The following is a 19095-nucleotide window of genomic DNA, read 5'->3' as shown; positions in this document are numbered from 1 at the left end:
ATCTTCATCTCTATCTTCCTATCTCTATTTCTTTCTGTCATCTATCTATCTATCTTTCTATTTATCTATCTATGTCATCTCCATAGGGGTCATAATTAAACTCATGGATGCTGATGAGGTTACTAAGAGAGGTAATTGTAGAAGAAAAGAGGAGAACATCCTGGAGAGAGAGTTTGAAATACTCTTAAATAAAAGTCAGGATTTATGATGATCCAGACTAGGACCCTAAGAAAGAACAATCAGACAGGTATGAAGCAAATCAAGAGAGTACTGTCAAGAACCCAGAGAGGAAAGATTACTCACATAGATAGTGTGTTCAGGAGTGTCAAATACTTTCCAGGAGATAAAGTTAAAGGAATGAGTACAATCATTGGATCTGGCAGTTAAGAAGTCACCAATAACTTTGGAGATTACTGTTAAATGATGAGATTAGAAACCAGATAATGCTAGCCAGTATGCCCAAATGCCACATCACATAAGATGAATCAATAGTTGGATATTGTCTAAAGGTCTAAATGTTGCCACTAACTGCATACTCTGTTTAATGAATACACAAAACAAAAAACAAAATAAACTAGCTAAATTTTGGAGAATTCATGAGGAACAGTAGTGTGGCAGAATGACTACAAATTTGAAATGATGGCCAAGATTCTTGTTTTCCTGCTCTGGGATATTTTCACCTTCTGGTCTGTGATTCCCCTTGTTGAATCCTGTTTAAATGGGAAGAGTTGGAGAGATACTCCTTAAAATTAGATGAGGCAGGCTCGAGAAAGCAAAGAAGGAGCATGGCCTCCTCTGTTAGGTTTCCCAAAGTCAGTTGTCAGTTCTGGTGGCTATATATATAGCACATGTAATGCATCAGTCATGCCCCAGACTTAGTTATCCCCAGAAGTGGCGTGTGTCTCCTTCTAATGTTATGTAATCAAACAGGAATTACTATAAAACTTTAGAAACTTTAGACTCACCGTCAAAAGCTCTGTTTCTTGGGAGCATTAAAATGACATCTAAATATACACAAGACTGTCCCTATGAGGAGTGGCAGCCACATGTGTTGTTCCTCCATTAGCAGGTTTTATTCATGTTTCCCAGAATTCCTTTATTGAAGGGAATAAACTGATATAAACATAGGATTATACTTCATTTTCTGTTATTTACCATTATGAAGCAACATGATTTTTTTTTAAAAATAGGTAAAACTCAAATAAAATATTTACACCATAGAGAACCAGGTGATCATTCTACCTCTCATTTTTAAAAACTTTACCAGCTACCTATTCTTTTCTAGAAAGAATAAATAAAGTAAGAAATATTCACTTAGCACCTATTATGTACCAGACCCTTTGCTAAATATTGACCTCACAGAGGTCTATTTCATGAGTCCACCTACAATGAAGTTAATTCACCCATGGCGCCAATCAGTGGTCTAATGAGGGTGGAAGGTCTAGTAGAGGCTAGTAAAAGGGCTCCACCAATAATCAAGGGCAGTGAGGTGGTTCTGTGGACATAAGAGGCAGAAAGCTCTAAGTTCAAATCCAAACAGACACTGGCTAAGTGACCCTAGGAATGTACTTAACCTCTATCATCCCCGTCTACAAAATGGGGATGATAACAGTATTGCCTTCACAGGCTTCTTATGAGAATAAAAGAGATAATAATTTGAGGCAAACCTCAAAGCATTATAAAAATATTAACTATTAATAAAAACCAACCATTAAGTATCTGCCTGGAAATATCAAGAATATTGTCCAAGAGTTGTTGGCCAGAGACACACTCTGACTCATTAATTAGAAGAGATTCCTTTGGACTTTACCTCTCCTATTACAAGCTCAGCCATCCTTAACATTATCATAAATCATAAGTGATAAGTAACCTTATAGTTCCCTAAAATTGAAGGAATTGGGAAGGTGAAGGGGGACAGTACAATCTCCTCCATTGTTTGGCTCCATCTAGTGGCAGGACGGTTTCCAGTGAAATAATCCAGATGATATAATCAGTTTTGTATTCTTGTATAGAGTATGAAACATAATGGAAAGAGTGCTGACCTTGCAGTCAGGAAGATATGGAATATCTAGATGACATGAACAAGTCAATTAATTTGTTTGTGCCCTCTAATCTGTATAGAAGACAGATGCCCATCTGTATCAGTGGAGGACCTCACCGTGCTAGGAGTTCCCCACACTTTTGAAAACAGAAAAGTGTGGGTGATTCTTTTAAATATAAAGCAGTGGAGCATTATTTTTGATGTTTATCTAGTTTTTGTGGTTGCTGAAATGAAGAGTTCTGACCACTTCAGAGACATGAAGTAATTAAAATTCAGCACCTCTTTGTGAATACAAGAGAAGGAAGAAACATGAAAATGTGTTCCGTGTCAACAATCTATGCATTTATCATAAAGCTCTGACTGTAGGAACCTAAGTACAAAGTCAGAAACTCCTTATCTTTACTGAACTGAATATGAAAATGAAAATTGGTGCAGGAGACAAGAATCACCAAAGAAGAAATGTAATTTTTTTTCATCAGAATATGTTGAACTTTCACTTAAAGGAGTGAGTGTGTCTATGAGTTAGTTGTTTTTTTTTTCACGAGGAAGAGCAAACAAAAACATTAAATTCAAATAATCTCTAACATCCTCAATATTGGATACAATATAAGAAAAAACATGATTTGTGTTGATTTCCCTAGAAACTATTTCTAGACCCATTTCTATGCAATGACTTAATATATACAGTTAACAAAGCAGCCCCAAGCTCTTCAGAGCTGGAGAGATTCTGCCATCTATAGGTCATTACCTCTCACGAGCCTGTAACTGCAAGGCAGGAGCCCTGTTGAAATTCTGCAAGGTTTGGAGAAAGGACAAATGTACTTGAATGGAGACTGCTTAGGGAACCCTGCTTACTAATTAGTGCTATATTTGGTAATGCCTCTCCATTTCTTCAAATAGCAGGCTCCTCTATATATAATCTCCTTCTGACTCTCTAGTAGCAAAAAACTTTTAGCCTAATGGAAGGATAGGGAAAAGGTAAGTTACAAGGCAGAGAAAAGAAAGTCAAAAGATTTAGGATTAGGGTGGTGAAATAGGGAAAAATCTCATACTAGTCAAATTATATTTTAGGACTTAATTTATTGTTTTCTTGATTGTCTAGATTTAAGAAAGGTTAGAGAATATTTTAATATGCAGATTAAATATAAAGCTCTAGTGCACATTATTTAGAAATTCGAGTTGTTAAATATTTACCAGTACATTCCAGACTACCATCAATGTTAGACCAAGATTCTATATCTAGATTCTTTATTTGAAGAAAGTGCTGATAGATGATATTTATTTGTCAATTTAAGATTTGATAATACACATATTATGTATATATGTGTGTATATTCAATTTAAATATAATGAAACTGAGGCAAAGAGCACTGAAGTGATTTCCTGAAAGTCACCTAGAAACACAGAAACTGTATTGAAATGCAGTTAGGTAGAAAGTAGAGAGTACTTCTCAGTCAGGAAGATTTGAGTTAGAATTGTTCTTGAGACACTGTATGAACTTTATAAGTTAAAATGTACTATAAAATCTATCCATCCATCCATCCATCCATCCATCCATCCATCTAGCTAGCTAGCTAGCTATATACAGGTATGTCTTAGATGGATAGACAGAATTTAGACTATGTCACCCCATTGTACCAGTTAACTTAAAGCTAAATAAATCAAACAACAATTTATGAGAAATATATTATCTAGGGAAATTCAATCCCAAATCTCCACTTGAATTTGAAATATTCCATAAATATTTAGGCCAGAAAATGAAAGAGTTGAAGAAAATGATATTAGTGAGATTTATTTTATAATTCTTTTTTTCTCTATTCTACTCCATGTGATACTTAGACTCCCATGTTATTGTTATCAACATACTGTTCGGTTGTTTTTCAATCATATCTGAATATCTGTAACCCCATTCAGGGCTTTCTTGGCAAAGATACTGGATGGGTTACCTATTGCCTTCTTCAATTCAATTTTGAAGATGAGGAAAAGGAGGTAAATAGAATAAGTACCTTGCCAGGTCACATAGTTAGTGTCTGAGGTCAGATTTGTATCCAGGAAGATGAATTTTTCTGACCCCAGGCTTTGCCCTCTATTTACCGTGCCTCCTGGATGTCCCAAGACAACACATTAATCTATACATGTTTCCCCTCTACTATTAAGTCTCCAAGTACTTACATACCTTTTTCTACCTCCGAAACAGGATATCTCACTCCTGGTCTTGGTCCATAGTTAATCTCAACCACTACCTAATCAGCAATCTCCAAACGCATCAGTATGAAACAGAACAAGAGAAAAAAAATGAGTCTTCTCAAGGATACTATTATTCACTTGTCAAACTCCATTACCTCTTGAATTGTGATGCTTTATATGGACAGCATCCCCATCAAGCTGAGAATAGATGAAGAATTTAAGTATTCTCAACCATCTTTTCCAAGCTACAAGGTCAGGTTCCTATAGCAGTGAATTTCATTACCAAAAACAATCAATTCAATTGCAAGAGGATAGGGCATTTTCCAATTCTCCCACCTGGAAAGGTTTAAATCAAAATGTCACAGGGAATGGAAGCTCACTGAAAGTCTTACTATGTACATAAGTCTACCTTTTCAGTTGTAATAATAAAAATGGTTTAGTGTCCCCATGAAATTAAAGGCAACGAACAGGAAATAACATGTCCAAAAGTGAAGATAAAAACTTTAATGGAATATGATTTTGAATATCAAAACTTCTGAAAATTAGATGAAGATTTATGTGAAGTGATACAAAGTGAAGAAGGCAGAAACAGAAAAACAGTGGGTCCAATGGCTACAACAATGTCTAAGAAAAGAATAAGAGTAAAAACCCTGAAACTAAATGTTCTACAATTATAATGACCGAAGTAGGCTCCAAATCTGAGAGAAGAAAATGAACTTTCCTTCTACCTCTGAAGATGTTAGAGACTATATATAGTTTGTTTCAAATTTCAGCTCTTCTACTTCTTAGTTGTACATACCTTAGTAGCAATAAGATAGATGATAGATGATATACATAGATGATAGCTAGGATGGATGAATGAATTAAGTAACAAATAAATAAACCATTTAATAAGCACTTACTTTGTACAAAGTGGTAGGGCAATTACTGGAAAAGCAAGACCACACTGGGTCTCTTTTCTTTAACTACAAAATGAAGATAGTGAGATGATCTTTAAATTTCCTCAGAATTCAAAGTCTATCATTCTATGATCTTATGAACACTGTCTATGCAATTAAACTTGATCAATGTGTTGGTTAATTTTGCTGAATTATTTTTGTTTGCTTGCTTTTTCTTTCTTTCTTTTCTCTTCTAACATGAGGTATATTTCATTATCTAATTTCTCAGGCCAAGATTGGCCATCACAATTCATTTTACTTTGTCTGACTACTACCAATAATAGTAGTATTAATATTAGCAGCAGTAGTAATAGTAGTCGTTGTAGTAGTGGTAGTAGTAGTAGTAGTAGTAGCAGTAGTAGTAGTAGTGGTGGTGGTAGTAGTAGTAGTAGTAGTAGTAGTAGTAGCAGTAGTAGTAGTAGTAGTGGTGGTGGTGGTGGTGGTGGTAAATGTTAGTTTGTAAAAGTAATGGTGATAATGGTGTTGGTAGTGGTAAACATAATAGTAATAGCAGTGACAGAATTGTTAATAATATTAGCATTTATATAATGTATTAATGTTTGCAATGTACTCTTTAAATATTATCTCATTTTATCCTCACAAGGACTCTGGGAAATAGGTGCTATTATCTTCATGCTACAGATGAGAAAATTGAGGTTGATGGAAGTTAAAGAACTTGCTCAGGGTCACACAGTTAGTAAGCATAGATGCCCGATTTGAAATCAGGTCATCCTGATTCCAGGCCTAATGCTCTATCCACTATGCTAGTTAGTTGCTTTTCGTGTTGCTGGGGTTTTGTGTTTGTTTGTTTGCTTGTTTTGCCCTTTGTTTAGGTGCAGACAGTCATTGTTCATTTGGTTCTCTGGTACATTTCATTCTGAATCTGCTAGTCTTTTCCATGTTTTTTGTTTCGCCTAATATCCCGAATTCATTGAATTAGTGCTATTTTTAGCCATATGGTAAAAACCAGGACTCAGTTACATGGTTGCTTCCAAAAATGATGTCAAGATCTTTCTAGGGATGTTGGTAATTTTAGGATTATCCTTTGAATTAAAGAAAAAATCTCAGAGAAATGCCTTTTCCTTACCACTCCAGAAATCAAATGGTTAAAGAATGATTTTTTTTTGGTAAAAATTAAAATAAACTGTCATGTCAATAATGATGGTAATAAGCACTGAAAGAACCTCATAATTCTTTTACAGAAGATATGGCCCTTGACAGTGTAAATAAATTTAAAAAAAGATCTGACAGTATTATCATATATTAATATGTATTAAGAACCTATAAGATGAGGTAGTTTTTTGATGTCATCATACTAATATATAGCCTTAAACTAGGTCATTCCTGGATTGAAGATAGTGTCTGGGAAAAATATTAGCTTTCCCTCCTTTCATGGAACTGTGAACTCCATGGATAAAGACTTAGATTTTGAAGTTAGACTTTCTTGATTTTGGTTCACATTTTTCTATCATTGATAACTTAGGATAGATTTATTTTTCACTTTCTTTTTGTCTCAGACATATTCTGTGAACTTGGAAAGTAAATGAATTAGACATTTGGAGACAATAGAAAAAAGAAAAGACAAGATAGAAACTAACCTGAAAGAAAATATATTCAGATTCCCCTAATATTTCATTTTATTTGCTAGGTTTTTGAAAGATAAAGAGTAAATTCAGTGATAAAAAAGTAGCTGATATAGAGAAATTAGAAGAATTATGAACATTTTTATAGAATAAGCAACTTATAGTGGTAAGAATTTTTTAACACAAGTGAAAATGAGACCATGTTTTCTATGACTGGCTCATGTTTAGCATCCAGGATTACTGGCACACCAGATTTTCAAATGAACAAAATTGTAAATTATAAAACTAACCTGAGACACAAAAGCACATTTGTCCATGCATCTATGATTTTAGATGGCCTGCTTACTAACTCACTGAATGTAGTGTCAAATCCAACTATAGAAAGTCACTGGTGATGTGATTTAGGGTATAACCTAATATCCTTCAGCCCAAGTTTCTTCATCTGTAAAATGGATTAAGAGAACAAAACTCAAAGAGGTGTTGTGAAGATCAAAGTTTACATCCATATATATTGAACATATAAGTTGTTATATCTTTTAGAAATCTTAAAGCACTATCCAAATGTTAGCTACATTATGTGTTCCTGACCCTTTTTTCTTTGTTAAAATTATTGTATTCCATGATTTATACATATAATATCATGAGGAAGATACTGATATTAAAAAAGATAAGTATTTGCAACCTGGATATGCTTTATGCCACTGCATGTGCTGACTCTTTACAGTATCTGGAATATAGTATGTGCTTAATAAATACTTACTTAAATATTTGCTTAATGATCACTTTGGAGATAATTCAAAATAGTAATAAATTTTCTAGTGAATCAGTGTGGTGGATTTTCAAACATTTTCATAAGAAGAGTGAAGATAATAACAATAAATATTTTATATAGAATTTTAAGGTTGGCAAAGCATTTTAAAAATAATCTGATTTTTATCCGTACAACAGTCCTGGGAGGTAGGTGATATTACTACCTCCATTATATAGATGTGGAAATTGAGGTAGATAGATAGAGTGACTTTCCCAGGGTCACTCAGTTAGACAGTGTTTGAAACTTAATTTTAATCCATCCATTCGTAATTTCAGATCTGGTGCTCAGTCGGCAATTCCACCTAACCACCTTTAAGTATGTGACATCATCATATAACTGTTTAGCAAGTCCCCACACACGCACACCTAAAATGATATGCGTATACTAAGTGGATGGACATCATAAACACTGATTATTAATTTCCTTGTTTGTAAACCAGCTCATCATTTGTTGCTGTTGTTGTTGAGTTGTTTCAATCATATATGACTTTTTGTGAGTGCAGATGAGTTTTTCTTGGCAAATAAATTATCATTTATTAAGACATTGAGGGGTTTTCACAGAACCATGGAACTGGGAAATAGGAAAGGGCTTCATTCTGTCATCCGATACAATTAATAGACGAAGGAAATCCATACAAAGATCCAACTAGCTAGTGTAGCCCTGTCTTTGCTTAAAGATGTTCAAAATATGGGAATCTACTATAAGCCAATCAATTCTGCTTTTGAATAGTTTTAATTGTAAGGAAGGTTCTCATCCCCACTCTCACCCACTATGTCAATCCTAAATTTTCCTCTTTGCAACTTTTATCCATTTTTCCTTGTTAAACCACCACATGTGAAACATGATAGCTTTGGATCTCCTCTCCCCATGACATCTCCTTCAAATCCTTGAATACAACTAGCATGCCTATACCCCAATTCAAGTCTTTCCAGCATCAACAGAAAGAATAACTGGATGTTGATGAAATCACAGATCTCTGAGACATTTAGGCAGGACATTGGTAGAAGACTATGATTTTTCTGAAATGAAAGCCATCTCACCCTCTTGAAATCTTAAATGAGATTTTTATGGATTTTTTTTTTTGGTTTTCCATCATCTTCACTTCCAAAAATAACCTGGCCATTGTCTAGGAAACTTTGCTTACAATTCACAATAAAAAGAAAAATAAAAACTTCTGTAATGGGGTAGTCTTTGTTTCAGGTCCATAGTCCCTCACCTCTTCAAAAAGAGTCTTCTTCAATTTTTTTTAAATAAGCTATGTCTGAATTTTTCCTTTACGTGATAAGATCTTATTCCCTATTTTACTAAGTTCAATCAGGAGAGCGTCCACGGCAGATTGATCTTTGTAACACTAACATCCAGCACAGTGCCTTGGATCCTATAGGCATTTAATAAAGTTTTTAACATGAATAAATATCATCCCTCTATTTCACAGAAGAACATTTCATTTTAGAGCTGACTTCTAGGAGTTATGATCAGTAATGGAAATAAGAGACTTAAAGGAAACATCTACATGACATAAGGAAATAATGTTAAGATGTGGAAAGACAATATCCTAGCACAAATCCCCAATTTGGGCTACATTTCTGATGACAATAAAGAATAAGTGTTTAACAAATTACTTGGTCTAGCAACATGAATAACTATGAATTTCCAGGATTGGAATGGAAATCATTAGCATTAAGAAAAGGGGAAAAAAACAATTTTTAAAGCAAATAAACACTACTGTTTGCCCTAATTATACACACAAAGCACACATTCCATATATAGATAATTTTCCTTATTAAACCCTAAATGGGGTTGTCCATTAGCATATATTACTATATGACCCTTCAGCTATGAAGACTCCCAGCAAATTCAGGCCTGTATCTCAGTTCGAATTAATAAGAATTATGTATTTACCTGAGGGAAGAATAATTTCCTAATTAACTGGCCCTAGTGGCATATTTTCATTGTGCTTTTCTAAAGCTTGCTTTGTTTAACAATTGAAATGAAATTGGAAAAAAAAACTCTTATTTTGCAAATTATTCAGAAGTGCAGAAATCACATTTTATTTTCATTACTTTATCGCAACAGTCCCAGTTCTTTAATGTCTTGTAAAGGCTGCCTTGGGCTATGTACTATTGCAATTATAAAAATTCTTTGTAATCATTTAATATGTTCAAATGTCTCACTATTAAAGACATTCCTGATGATTCAGTAGTAGTGCTCGATACACTGTCTATTATAATTGTGACACACACACACACACATATGTACTATACACTATATACTATACTTAGAAAGTATGGGCAGGGGTCCTAGATATGTCATTCCACCCATGATGCAAAGCTATAATGCTCAGATATGATCTCTTGAACAAAACAAAAGCTAAACTTAAGGAAAACCTTTATTACTAAACTATTGCCACATTTTAACAAAATAAAATCATTGTTTTCTTATTAAAAATTTCTATCGAAAGACCATCTGAAAATGAAAGAAGAAAGATGGAAGAAGACAGAAAGCATTTCTGGATGAAAAACAAAAATACAAATTGAAGGTCTTCATTAAAGTTTTGAAGATAAAATGCTGAAGATAGATAACATCATGCCTTTGAAATCTCAGGTACCATGATAAAGAGTGCAACATATAAGATTCAAAGTTACTACTAGTTTACTGCTATTTGACTAGTATTTCAGACCTTAACCTAGTTTCAAGACCAATTACAAAATATCATTCTCAAAGTTAAACATAAATTCGTTTCAGAATGATTTCATTGTTTATACTCCCACTATTAGAACAGAATAGGTTTTGAAACTGTCAAAGACTTGTTTAATTAAAATCATTTTATATCCATAGCATTCATCATAAACATACTTATAGAAACATATTTAATAAGACTCCTGCTTTCATTGAAAGTTTGGAAGGGTGGTACTATCTTTGCTGGGAGAAGAGAAAAGGATCCCTTTTTTGTTCTTTTAACTAAGATTCAGAATTTGAGATGTTTACTACTAAGCATTATAAAATATCAGCCACAAGTTAGCTAAGGAGAAATGTTATTACTCTTATTAAGCCCCTAACTACTTAATACCAAGAATCTAAGATCTTAAACTTCATGAAGTGAAACTAAAATTAGTTGCCCAAATTAATAGAACTTTGTTTTCTTCCCCAATTCATTATTCTCTATAATAAAACATCTTAGTTGAGTTCATATAATATCATTAATCAGAATAAAAACCAAAGCATTATACTTGGATAATTGGCTAATGAAATACAATCAAAACAAGCAAATAATTGCTCCCTTCAAATCAAATGGTTAGGAAGGCAACACCTACATGACTAGCTGGATTTCTCAATTTTCATTTGGAAACTCAGTGTCATTGCCATTTGAGGTTTCCCCTCACAGCAGTGACATGATTATCCTTCAGGTTAGCAGAGAGATACTTTCCATACCAGTAATTTCCAAGGTGTATTTACTTGAAACTTTTAGAAACCCAGTAGCTTCATCAACTCTTAACATAAAATTCCAGAAAAGTTTGGTCTAAATCAAATGAAAGAAACAGTGGCTCATATGCAAGTTTAGATAACCAAAGCAACAATCCTAAACTAAATCCAGTTTAAAAAAATGAACAAATCAAAAGAATATATGCATGTAATAACAACGAGTAAATATCTCTGAGTCATAATTATGTACTTTTGTACAGAGAGGAATTTCTAAAAGTCAAATCCAGTGAAAATCTATTCTCATTTGAAAGAGTTGGAAAGGGGCTTCAGGCCAGATGAGAGAGCAGCTCATTGTAGACGATCATCTGGTCAATAATTCTTTCAAATAATTACTCTCACTGTCTCAGTGATAAGTGTAGCTATTTGTCACATCTAAAAGCATCTGTCCACACCATCGAAATTAAATCTCCCATAAATTCTGTACCCTGAGACAAAACTCCAGTGGTTCCATCTAGTTACACACTTGGCAACACTTCCAATTTAGGCAGTCATGTATTGAATACTTTGAATTTAAATTCCTCATTCTTTTTTTACCAAGCTACAAAAGTCTACTGCACAATGTATATTAAAAACAAAAAGACATATGTAGTACAAGACAAAAAAGGTGGTAAATTTTTTTTCTCCTTTTCTCTAGTCAATTTCCTACTGGGTCATGAAATATCTTAATTAGAAATAATAACTGAAATATGACTTATTTCCATGAATCTTAATGATACAATGTTTATTAACCCTCTCCTAAATAAGAAAAACAAAAACACTGTATTTTCACAGTTAAAGAAGAAAACATCACCACCACCAGCAAAAACAATCAGCAACAATGTCAATTCTTTAGATCTCTTCACCTGCAGGTACAAGAGGGATTTACTGCATCATGTAAAACTGAAAATGAACGTTTAGGCAAGCTTACCATTATCAGGTTTAATACTTCCATTGCTGAGTTGTTTTAATCTCTTCTGATGGGATTTGCCATTGTAGTGGATTTGTGCTTGGGCAGCTGAATTGAGCTGAATATTACAAACATTGCACAGAGTAAAGTTGCTGTGTTTCTTCTCCCTTTCTGGTTTTTCTTCTATGTCATCAGGTACTAGCTCTGTCTCACTTTCCCCATCTGGTGCACATGGGAAATCTGGAAAATAAGAGAAAATGATTAAGCTTTGAGTCAAGGAACTGATGTTTCTTCTCTACCCCACACTCTCTGGGTCAGGCTAAAATGATCTTATTTTGATTACTTTGCTACATGATGCTCCAACTGACATTTCTGTGACTTTATATTGGATGTCTTCCCTGCCCGAAATTTTTTCTCTTCTCACCTCTCTTGCTTGAAATCCCTAATTTCCTTCAAGATTCAGCTCAAACACAACCTTCAGTGGGTCATGCCTGGTCTCTCCGACTTCTAGGGTAGTCTATGGGAATGTTAAGTTATACAAGTTTTGTTTGATTGACAGACATTTTATATATATATATATATATATATATATATATATATATGTGCTCATGTTGATTTGTATGTAGAAATACATAGAAATATTGACATGTATGATTAAATATATGTGAGCACATGGTCAATGTAAACATGTAATATATAATACAAACAAAGCTTGTGATGTTATCTATCTATATATTACTAGCACAAATTCTATTTTTTATTATGTCCTTAAAGTATTTCCAAGAATAAATTATTCATAGACTGGCATATAGTTAATCGCACTTTATCTAAACAAATTATCACTGTCAAAACTGGAGCTAACTAGAAAAAAGGACATAGATACTGATTATTAAAACTTTGTATAAACATTAAATCAATATAAATTGTCATGACAAAGAAACCAAAAGAACCTGAAAATACCTAAGTCATTAAATGTTGACTTAAAAAGAGAAGAAAATTTTTAGCAAAGGGTAATATATATATATATATATACATATATATATATATATATATTTAGAATATAGTCTTTTTAGAAAAATTTTATGGAATTAGAGAGTGAGAGTTTATGAATAGAATTGTCTCATAAAATAGAGAAGCAAAAGCAGTGGATAACTGGATAAGTCGTTTAAATAAAGCTTGATGAGATACCAGACTAAGCATAGTCATATTTGGGGCATTTAAAGATGAAGTTGGAAAGACAGATAGACAAAAAAATGGAAAAGAAATGTAAAGATGTTAGTAACAACCTTTTTTTTTTTTACATCAGAGAAAGCAGAACCCCAAACATGCACCACTTGATCATTACAGCCTTACATGTGTGGAAAGTGAAGACATATATGTCACTAAAGAGTGTAAAGATAGGGGAAAGCACTAAAAATATGCCACTTGGGTGTGTAGGCATGTGTGTGTACTTGTGCATATGTGTAGTTGGAATCCCAGAGAAAGCAATCCTCTGATGTCTCTCATTTTCATGGCCAGTTTGACTTCCTTCCCTAATCCACTGTCTACTATTAAGTCATTTTATAGTTCTTTTTTTTAAGTTGTCACTCTTAACATGCATCAAAAATTTAGGAGTATTTTCCTAAATATACATGAGGAAAAGTCAATTATCCATGAAAGTGTCTTTTCTTTTTTTATAGATATAATTTTCCCATTTATTTTTGTCTAATACAATCAAAATCTAATAAAATTTTAATGTACATGATGCCTTAAGACGCAGTGCTACTGATAACTTTGTTTTCGGATCTTCTGATGATTAATATTGAACAAAGCACAATAAAGGCTTATTCTTGTTAAAGGCTTATTCTCTGCTACAATCATTGAAGATACTCAAAGCAGAATGCAAAAAAAAGGGGTATTCCCTTTTGATAGTGAAAGCCTCCAGATGCTCCTGTCTACACAAGACATTGGACTGATTGGACACATTAAGTGAATTCAGAGTTGTATCTAGGAATTTTTCTGTATGTAGTAAATATTTTAAATAACAGGAAAAATAAAAAACACAGCATACAGACAAGATGGGGTGGTGGAGTGGAACACAGGATATTACCTCATTACCCATCTAGCAGCTATTTTTTTATTTGATTCAAGTTTTTGTTTCTCTACTGATGAAAGATTCCATGAATTATCAGGAATAGTTTGCGTGTAGAAATAATCTCATTATCCAAGACAGACATGACGTCATTCTCTCAGTCCTCAATGGAATGAACCTACTTCTCACTGTACTATTCATTTTCTCATTAATTATTAACCAATTACAGTTGATTGTCACCTACTAAAATATCTACTTTTCCAAGGGTATATACAGCTTGAACCTACCTATGAAGATCTTTGGCATTCAGGAGTGCCACTGATATCATTTATTAAAATGCTAGCATTATTAAGAAAATGACCAATCACCCAGAAATCATCTCTTGAACTTTCTAAATATCACACTTAGTGACACATTAATATTGTCTTTCAGAAAAAATTGTATATTGTTCTCAATGATACTTTATTTGTCACTGAAAATCCATTCTGTTTTATTCATTGTACTTCTGGTAATTCTATATGGATAAGGAGCATAGAAATCCACAGGCTATGAAAAGTTAAAAGTTGTAGGTTGCCCAAAGGACTTCATTGGAAAGACATCACATAGGTATGGATAGATAGTAACAGGTCACCCACAAATGGCTGCTCAGGAACAACGACTCAAAGAGTATTTTCAGCATGATGTACAACCAACAAAAACAATTAGATGTCTAGATATTAAGAGAACTGGATAATTCTGGACAGTCTGTGTACTCTGCTGGCATCCATGATATGCCCCCAGATGAAGATGAAGACTCCAAGTGTATTATATTGAGCTCTTCTATAGGGCTTATGGTAACATGAAAAAGAAAAGCATAGGCTTGAAAGGCATGAATGACCCACTTGGAAGGAATAAATGCCAGATCAAGAAAATCAGCGATATAAAGTATTAAGGCACGATTTACTAATTAATGGGACAAAGGAGCACATTTACCTATCCTTATGATAACAGAAATCACTAGAAGAAAAATGTTTGCACTGAATCCATTCCCCACTAGAGTGCAGTATGAATTTAAAATTCAAACCCTTGCATTTGTTGGTGTCCTTATTACTAGATTGCTACATAAAGCATTCCTGTAATCTCCTAAGTAGCTATATAGGTGCACAAATATATGTGTCTGTTTCTTCCAACTGAATCACTATTATGTAAGCAAAAGATTTATGTACATATAGATATGAAAAAGCAAGAAAGACAAAATAAAGAATAAACAGAAAGAATCAAAACCCGACCATTCTGTGATACTATGTATGATGCCTTGATTACCAGCAGTAGCATTACATTTTAATATAAATATTAATTTGGAGATATGACGCTAAAGACATTTTAATAAGTAATACATCACTCATAAAACTAAAACTTATAGCAATAGAGTATGGCTATACAAAAGCTATAAATCAAGATTATTACATTATTATAATGTTGAGGTTTATTTTGAACACATCTTAAGAGGCACTAAATTTGCTTTCATTCAAAATCATTCTATTGGTATGTATATAAAGATATAGATACATTTTTTAGGAATAATTAGAAAATTAACAACACAATAGTAGAAGGCGTGAAGGAGAATGGTGACATATTGTACAGGCAGGCTATTGGCTTAATGGTTCTGGCTACTTAGACAGCTTTATAGTGTAGGGAAAAGAACCTTAACCTAAGAGTCAAGAGATCTGAAGAAAATTTCCTTCTCTGCCACAGGATGGTGATCTTGAGAAAGTTACAACTTCTCTAAATCTATTTTCTTGCCAGCAACATGACCATAATAAAAATCGGAACATGGGCTCAGACATTTATCTGGAAAACCATTGCATTAGTTTGCCTCTGCTGTTAGTTGTTCCATTTATCCACTCCCTATATACATACATATGTGTATGTGTTTGTTTATACTTGTACACACACACACACACACACACACACACACATATATATATATATATTTATTGCATAATCATAAAAGTATCCTTGAGGCTGTGTGTTTATATACATATATATATATATATATGTTTACATATCTATAGGTCAGTATGTCTATATATAATACTTATTATAAGGCATGGCTAGGTAGCACAGTGGATAGAGCAGCAGCCTTGGAGTCAGGAGTACCTAAGTTCAAATCCGGCCTCAGACACTTAATAATGACCTAGCTGTGTGGCCTTGGGCAAGCCACTTAACCCCATTTACCTCTCAAAAACCTAAAAAAGGAAAAAAGGAATACATACATACATATACACACACACACACACACATATATCCTTATCTATTCATAGATGCCCACATATAAATATGCATGTTTATATTTATACATGTGAAAATATGCATGTATACATGTACTTATTTTAGATTGTCATATAGCATGAAAAGTGACTTAAGACAGGGACTGTTTCATTTGTTTTTATATACCAACTACTTAAAATAATGACTTGCATATTAGATGCTAAAAATACTTCCTGATAAATTGATTGATGATCTCCACAAAGTATAGTATATAGCTTCAATATTTCATAATTTTTCATTTCTATTAGGGAAGAGATCATAATCTTGCACCTGAAGAAATGCTGACTCCAAGGACCAGGTTTTAAATTCTATATGACCAAACAAGTTACTTTTTTTCTCTAATCTACATTTCATAACCTGTAAAAATTAGAGGGTAGGACCAAATGACCTGTAACACTCCTTCCAGTTCTGGATTCAAGGTTTCATGTTCTTGACCTTGTATGGAGCAAAGATTTTATCCTTGTATTCATAGAAACTATCACCATGCCTGCTAGAATATTAATACTATTGCAAGTCACATACACACACACAGACACACACACACACATATATGTGGATAAATATAATTATGTGCATATATAATATTATTATTGCATACATATGAATAACACTAAACAAAGATTAGGCATTTATTATATTGCTGAATCTAAAATACAGAATGCCCACAAGTCTAATTGTCTTATCTATTTTAGGCTCATAGAGTCACATTTTAAACACATGATAGAAACCATATTATCCAATCCCCCTATTTGTGGCTAAGGCAGCAAAGGCACAGGTGTATCAATCCCTAGTTTACTCAGAATCGGAAGTGATACCTGATAGTTGGTCTTTCTAAATCCAAGTCCTGGTTCTATATATCCTACCACATGGGACCTTGAAAGCCTAGGACTTTGAGACAGCTACCTCGACCCCAACATAATTTCAAGCGAGAAAAAAGAAATTTGTAAAATCAAAAGGATGATCTACTTGCAGAAACTTTATACTTTCATCATTTCAGACACAAAGGAAATCTTAGTATATTTAAGACCTTGGCTTGCCCTGCCCCTGTCAAACTTCATCTACTGCTCAAGATTTCAAGGTCTAAAGAATACATCTTCATTTTATTGAATACCTAAATCTAATGGAGAAAATTCTCCATGTATTCTAACTTGCCACTCTCAATTCTGTACCCTTTCTGAATTTATGTAATTCTTAAAAAAAGAAAGATATGGATAGTTATGAGTTATTTTCTTGGATTTCTCTGTCAATACTGGCTGTGAGGCTCCTAGCTCTTTTCCCAAATGGCACACCAGACATTTTTGTGCTTTGGACAACAACAATGCCACAGGATCTGAAGCTATAAGCAAAAGCAAAACCCCGGGTGAAACTCATGAATACTATGCACCTAAAAGATACATCTGAAAATAAATTATAAAGATATTTGTATAAGTTAGAGCTTTGCTGTTGTGGAGTCATTTCAGTCATATCTGATTTTTCATAACCCCATTTGGAGGTTTCTCTGAAAATATACTGGAATGATTTCTCATTTTCTTCTCTAATTCATTTTAAAAATAAGGAACTGAGGCAAACAGAGTTAAGTGACTTGTTCAAGGTCTCATAGTCAGTAACTATCTGAAGTCAGATTTGAAATTGCAGTTAGGGAACTCTATTTACAGTGTCAAGCTACCAAGATATTTTAGTATAGCCATTAAGAAACCATCAGGATCCTGGAAAACTAGATGGGGAAAAGATGCAGTCAATATTGACTTAAGTATTATTTTTGATTCTCTGATTTATTATATGAGAACAATTGTTTTAATATCCATTGCTACTTTTTCCAATATGTACTGGCAAAAAAATTCTGTTTGAGACTACAAGATTGAAAAAGGGTATTTAGTTTTATGGCTATGCAGGAATAACTGGGATTTGTCTTACTATGAAGCAATCCAGTCATTGATGTTATATTTTTCTTTAAGTTAAATTTTAACTAAAATAACCAGCATAAGTTTTTAGCAAATATATCTAATTTTGATCTAAAATATAAGGTTTTATAAGTACAGAAATTTGGAACACCAATGGAGATCTATGATCTCATCAATATGGATAATTTTCTTCAATTGATCTAGATTACAACTCCATCCATACACGTCTATCTATCTTATGTGACTCAGTCATGTCCTATCATAAATTCCCTAAAAGGCAATTGTTCAAAATGCTGAGGCACTTCTTTTTAATATTGCCAGGATGTCAAGGGAGAACTTGGGTCACCAATTGTTGTATTTCCCTTGCCACATTATCAGCTCATTTTTTTTGATGATGCATTTCATCAATGGAATCCTTCACAATGTTGTGGTTGAATAATCTAATTTATGTTCAATTCTTAATGATCCCATTTGGGATTTTCTTGCTAAAAATACTGAAATGATTTATTGTTTTCTTCTTCAGTTCATTTTACAAATGGGGAAACTAAGAAAAGCAGGTTTAATTCACTTACCCAAAGTCACACAGCTATTAAGTGTCTAAGATCAAATCTGCACTCATGAAAATGAGCTTTTCCAACTCCAAGCTCAGTACTGCATTCACTGCACAACCTAGCTACTTGGCATCTTTCATGGTATTTCTTCCTAATTTCTTGTTTATAAGGTTTTGTACACTCTTCCCATCTAAATTGTGATCTTGGGCAAGTCATTTAATCCTTTTTGCCTCAATTTCTCATCCGTAAAATGACCTGGAGAAAGAAATAGTAATCTGGGGGGTGGCTAGGTGGCACAGTGGATAAAGCACCAGCCCTGAAGTCAGGAGTACCT

The 19095-nt window shown here is 33.4% G+C and overlaps 1 protein-coding gene across 4 annotated transcripts in view; it reads right to left on the bottom strand.

The window, feature by feature from the left end:
- ZNF385D (zinc finger protein 385D) overlaps positions 1–19095 on the bottom strand; it is a 978888-nt gene that overhangs the window by 757171 nt on the left and 202622 nt on the right. For all 4 annotated transcript variants that reach the window (XM_074195714.1, XM_074195715.1, XM_074195716.1 and 1 more), the window contains exon 2: positions 11950–12168. In XM_074195714.1, the coding sequence (XP_074051815.1) occupies positions 11950–12168 (219 nt within the window). The remainder of the gene's footprint in view (positions 1–11949; positions 12169–19095) is intronic.

Source organism: Macrotis lagotis, chromosome 7 (assembly GCF_037893015.1).
Source record: "Macrotis lagotis isolate mMagLag1 chromosome 7, bilby.v1.9.chrom.fasta, whole genome shotgun sequence".
NCBI lineage: Eukaryota > Metazoa > Chordata > Mammalia > Peramelemorphia > Peramelidae > Macrotis > Macrotis lagotis.
Note: the sequence above shows the minus strand (reverse complement) of the source record. Positions and strands in the feature narration are given on the sequence as shown.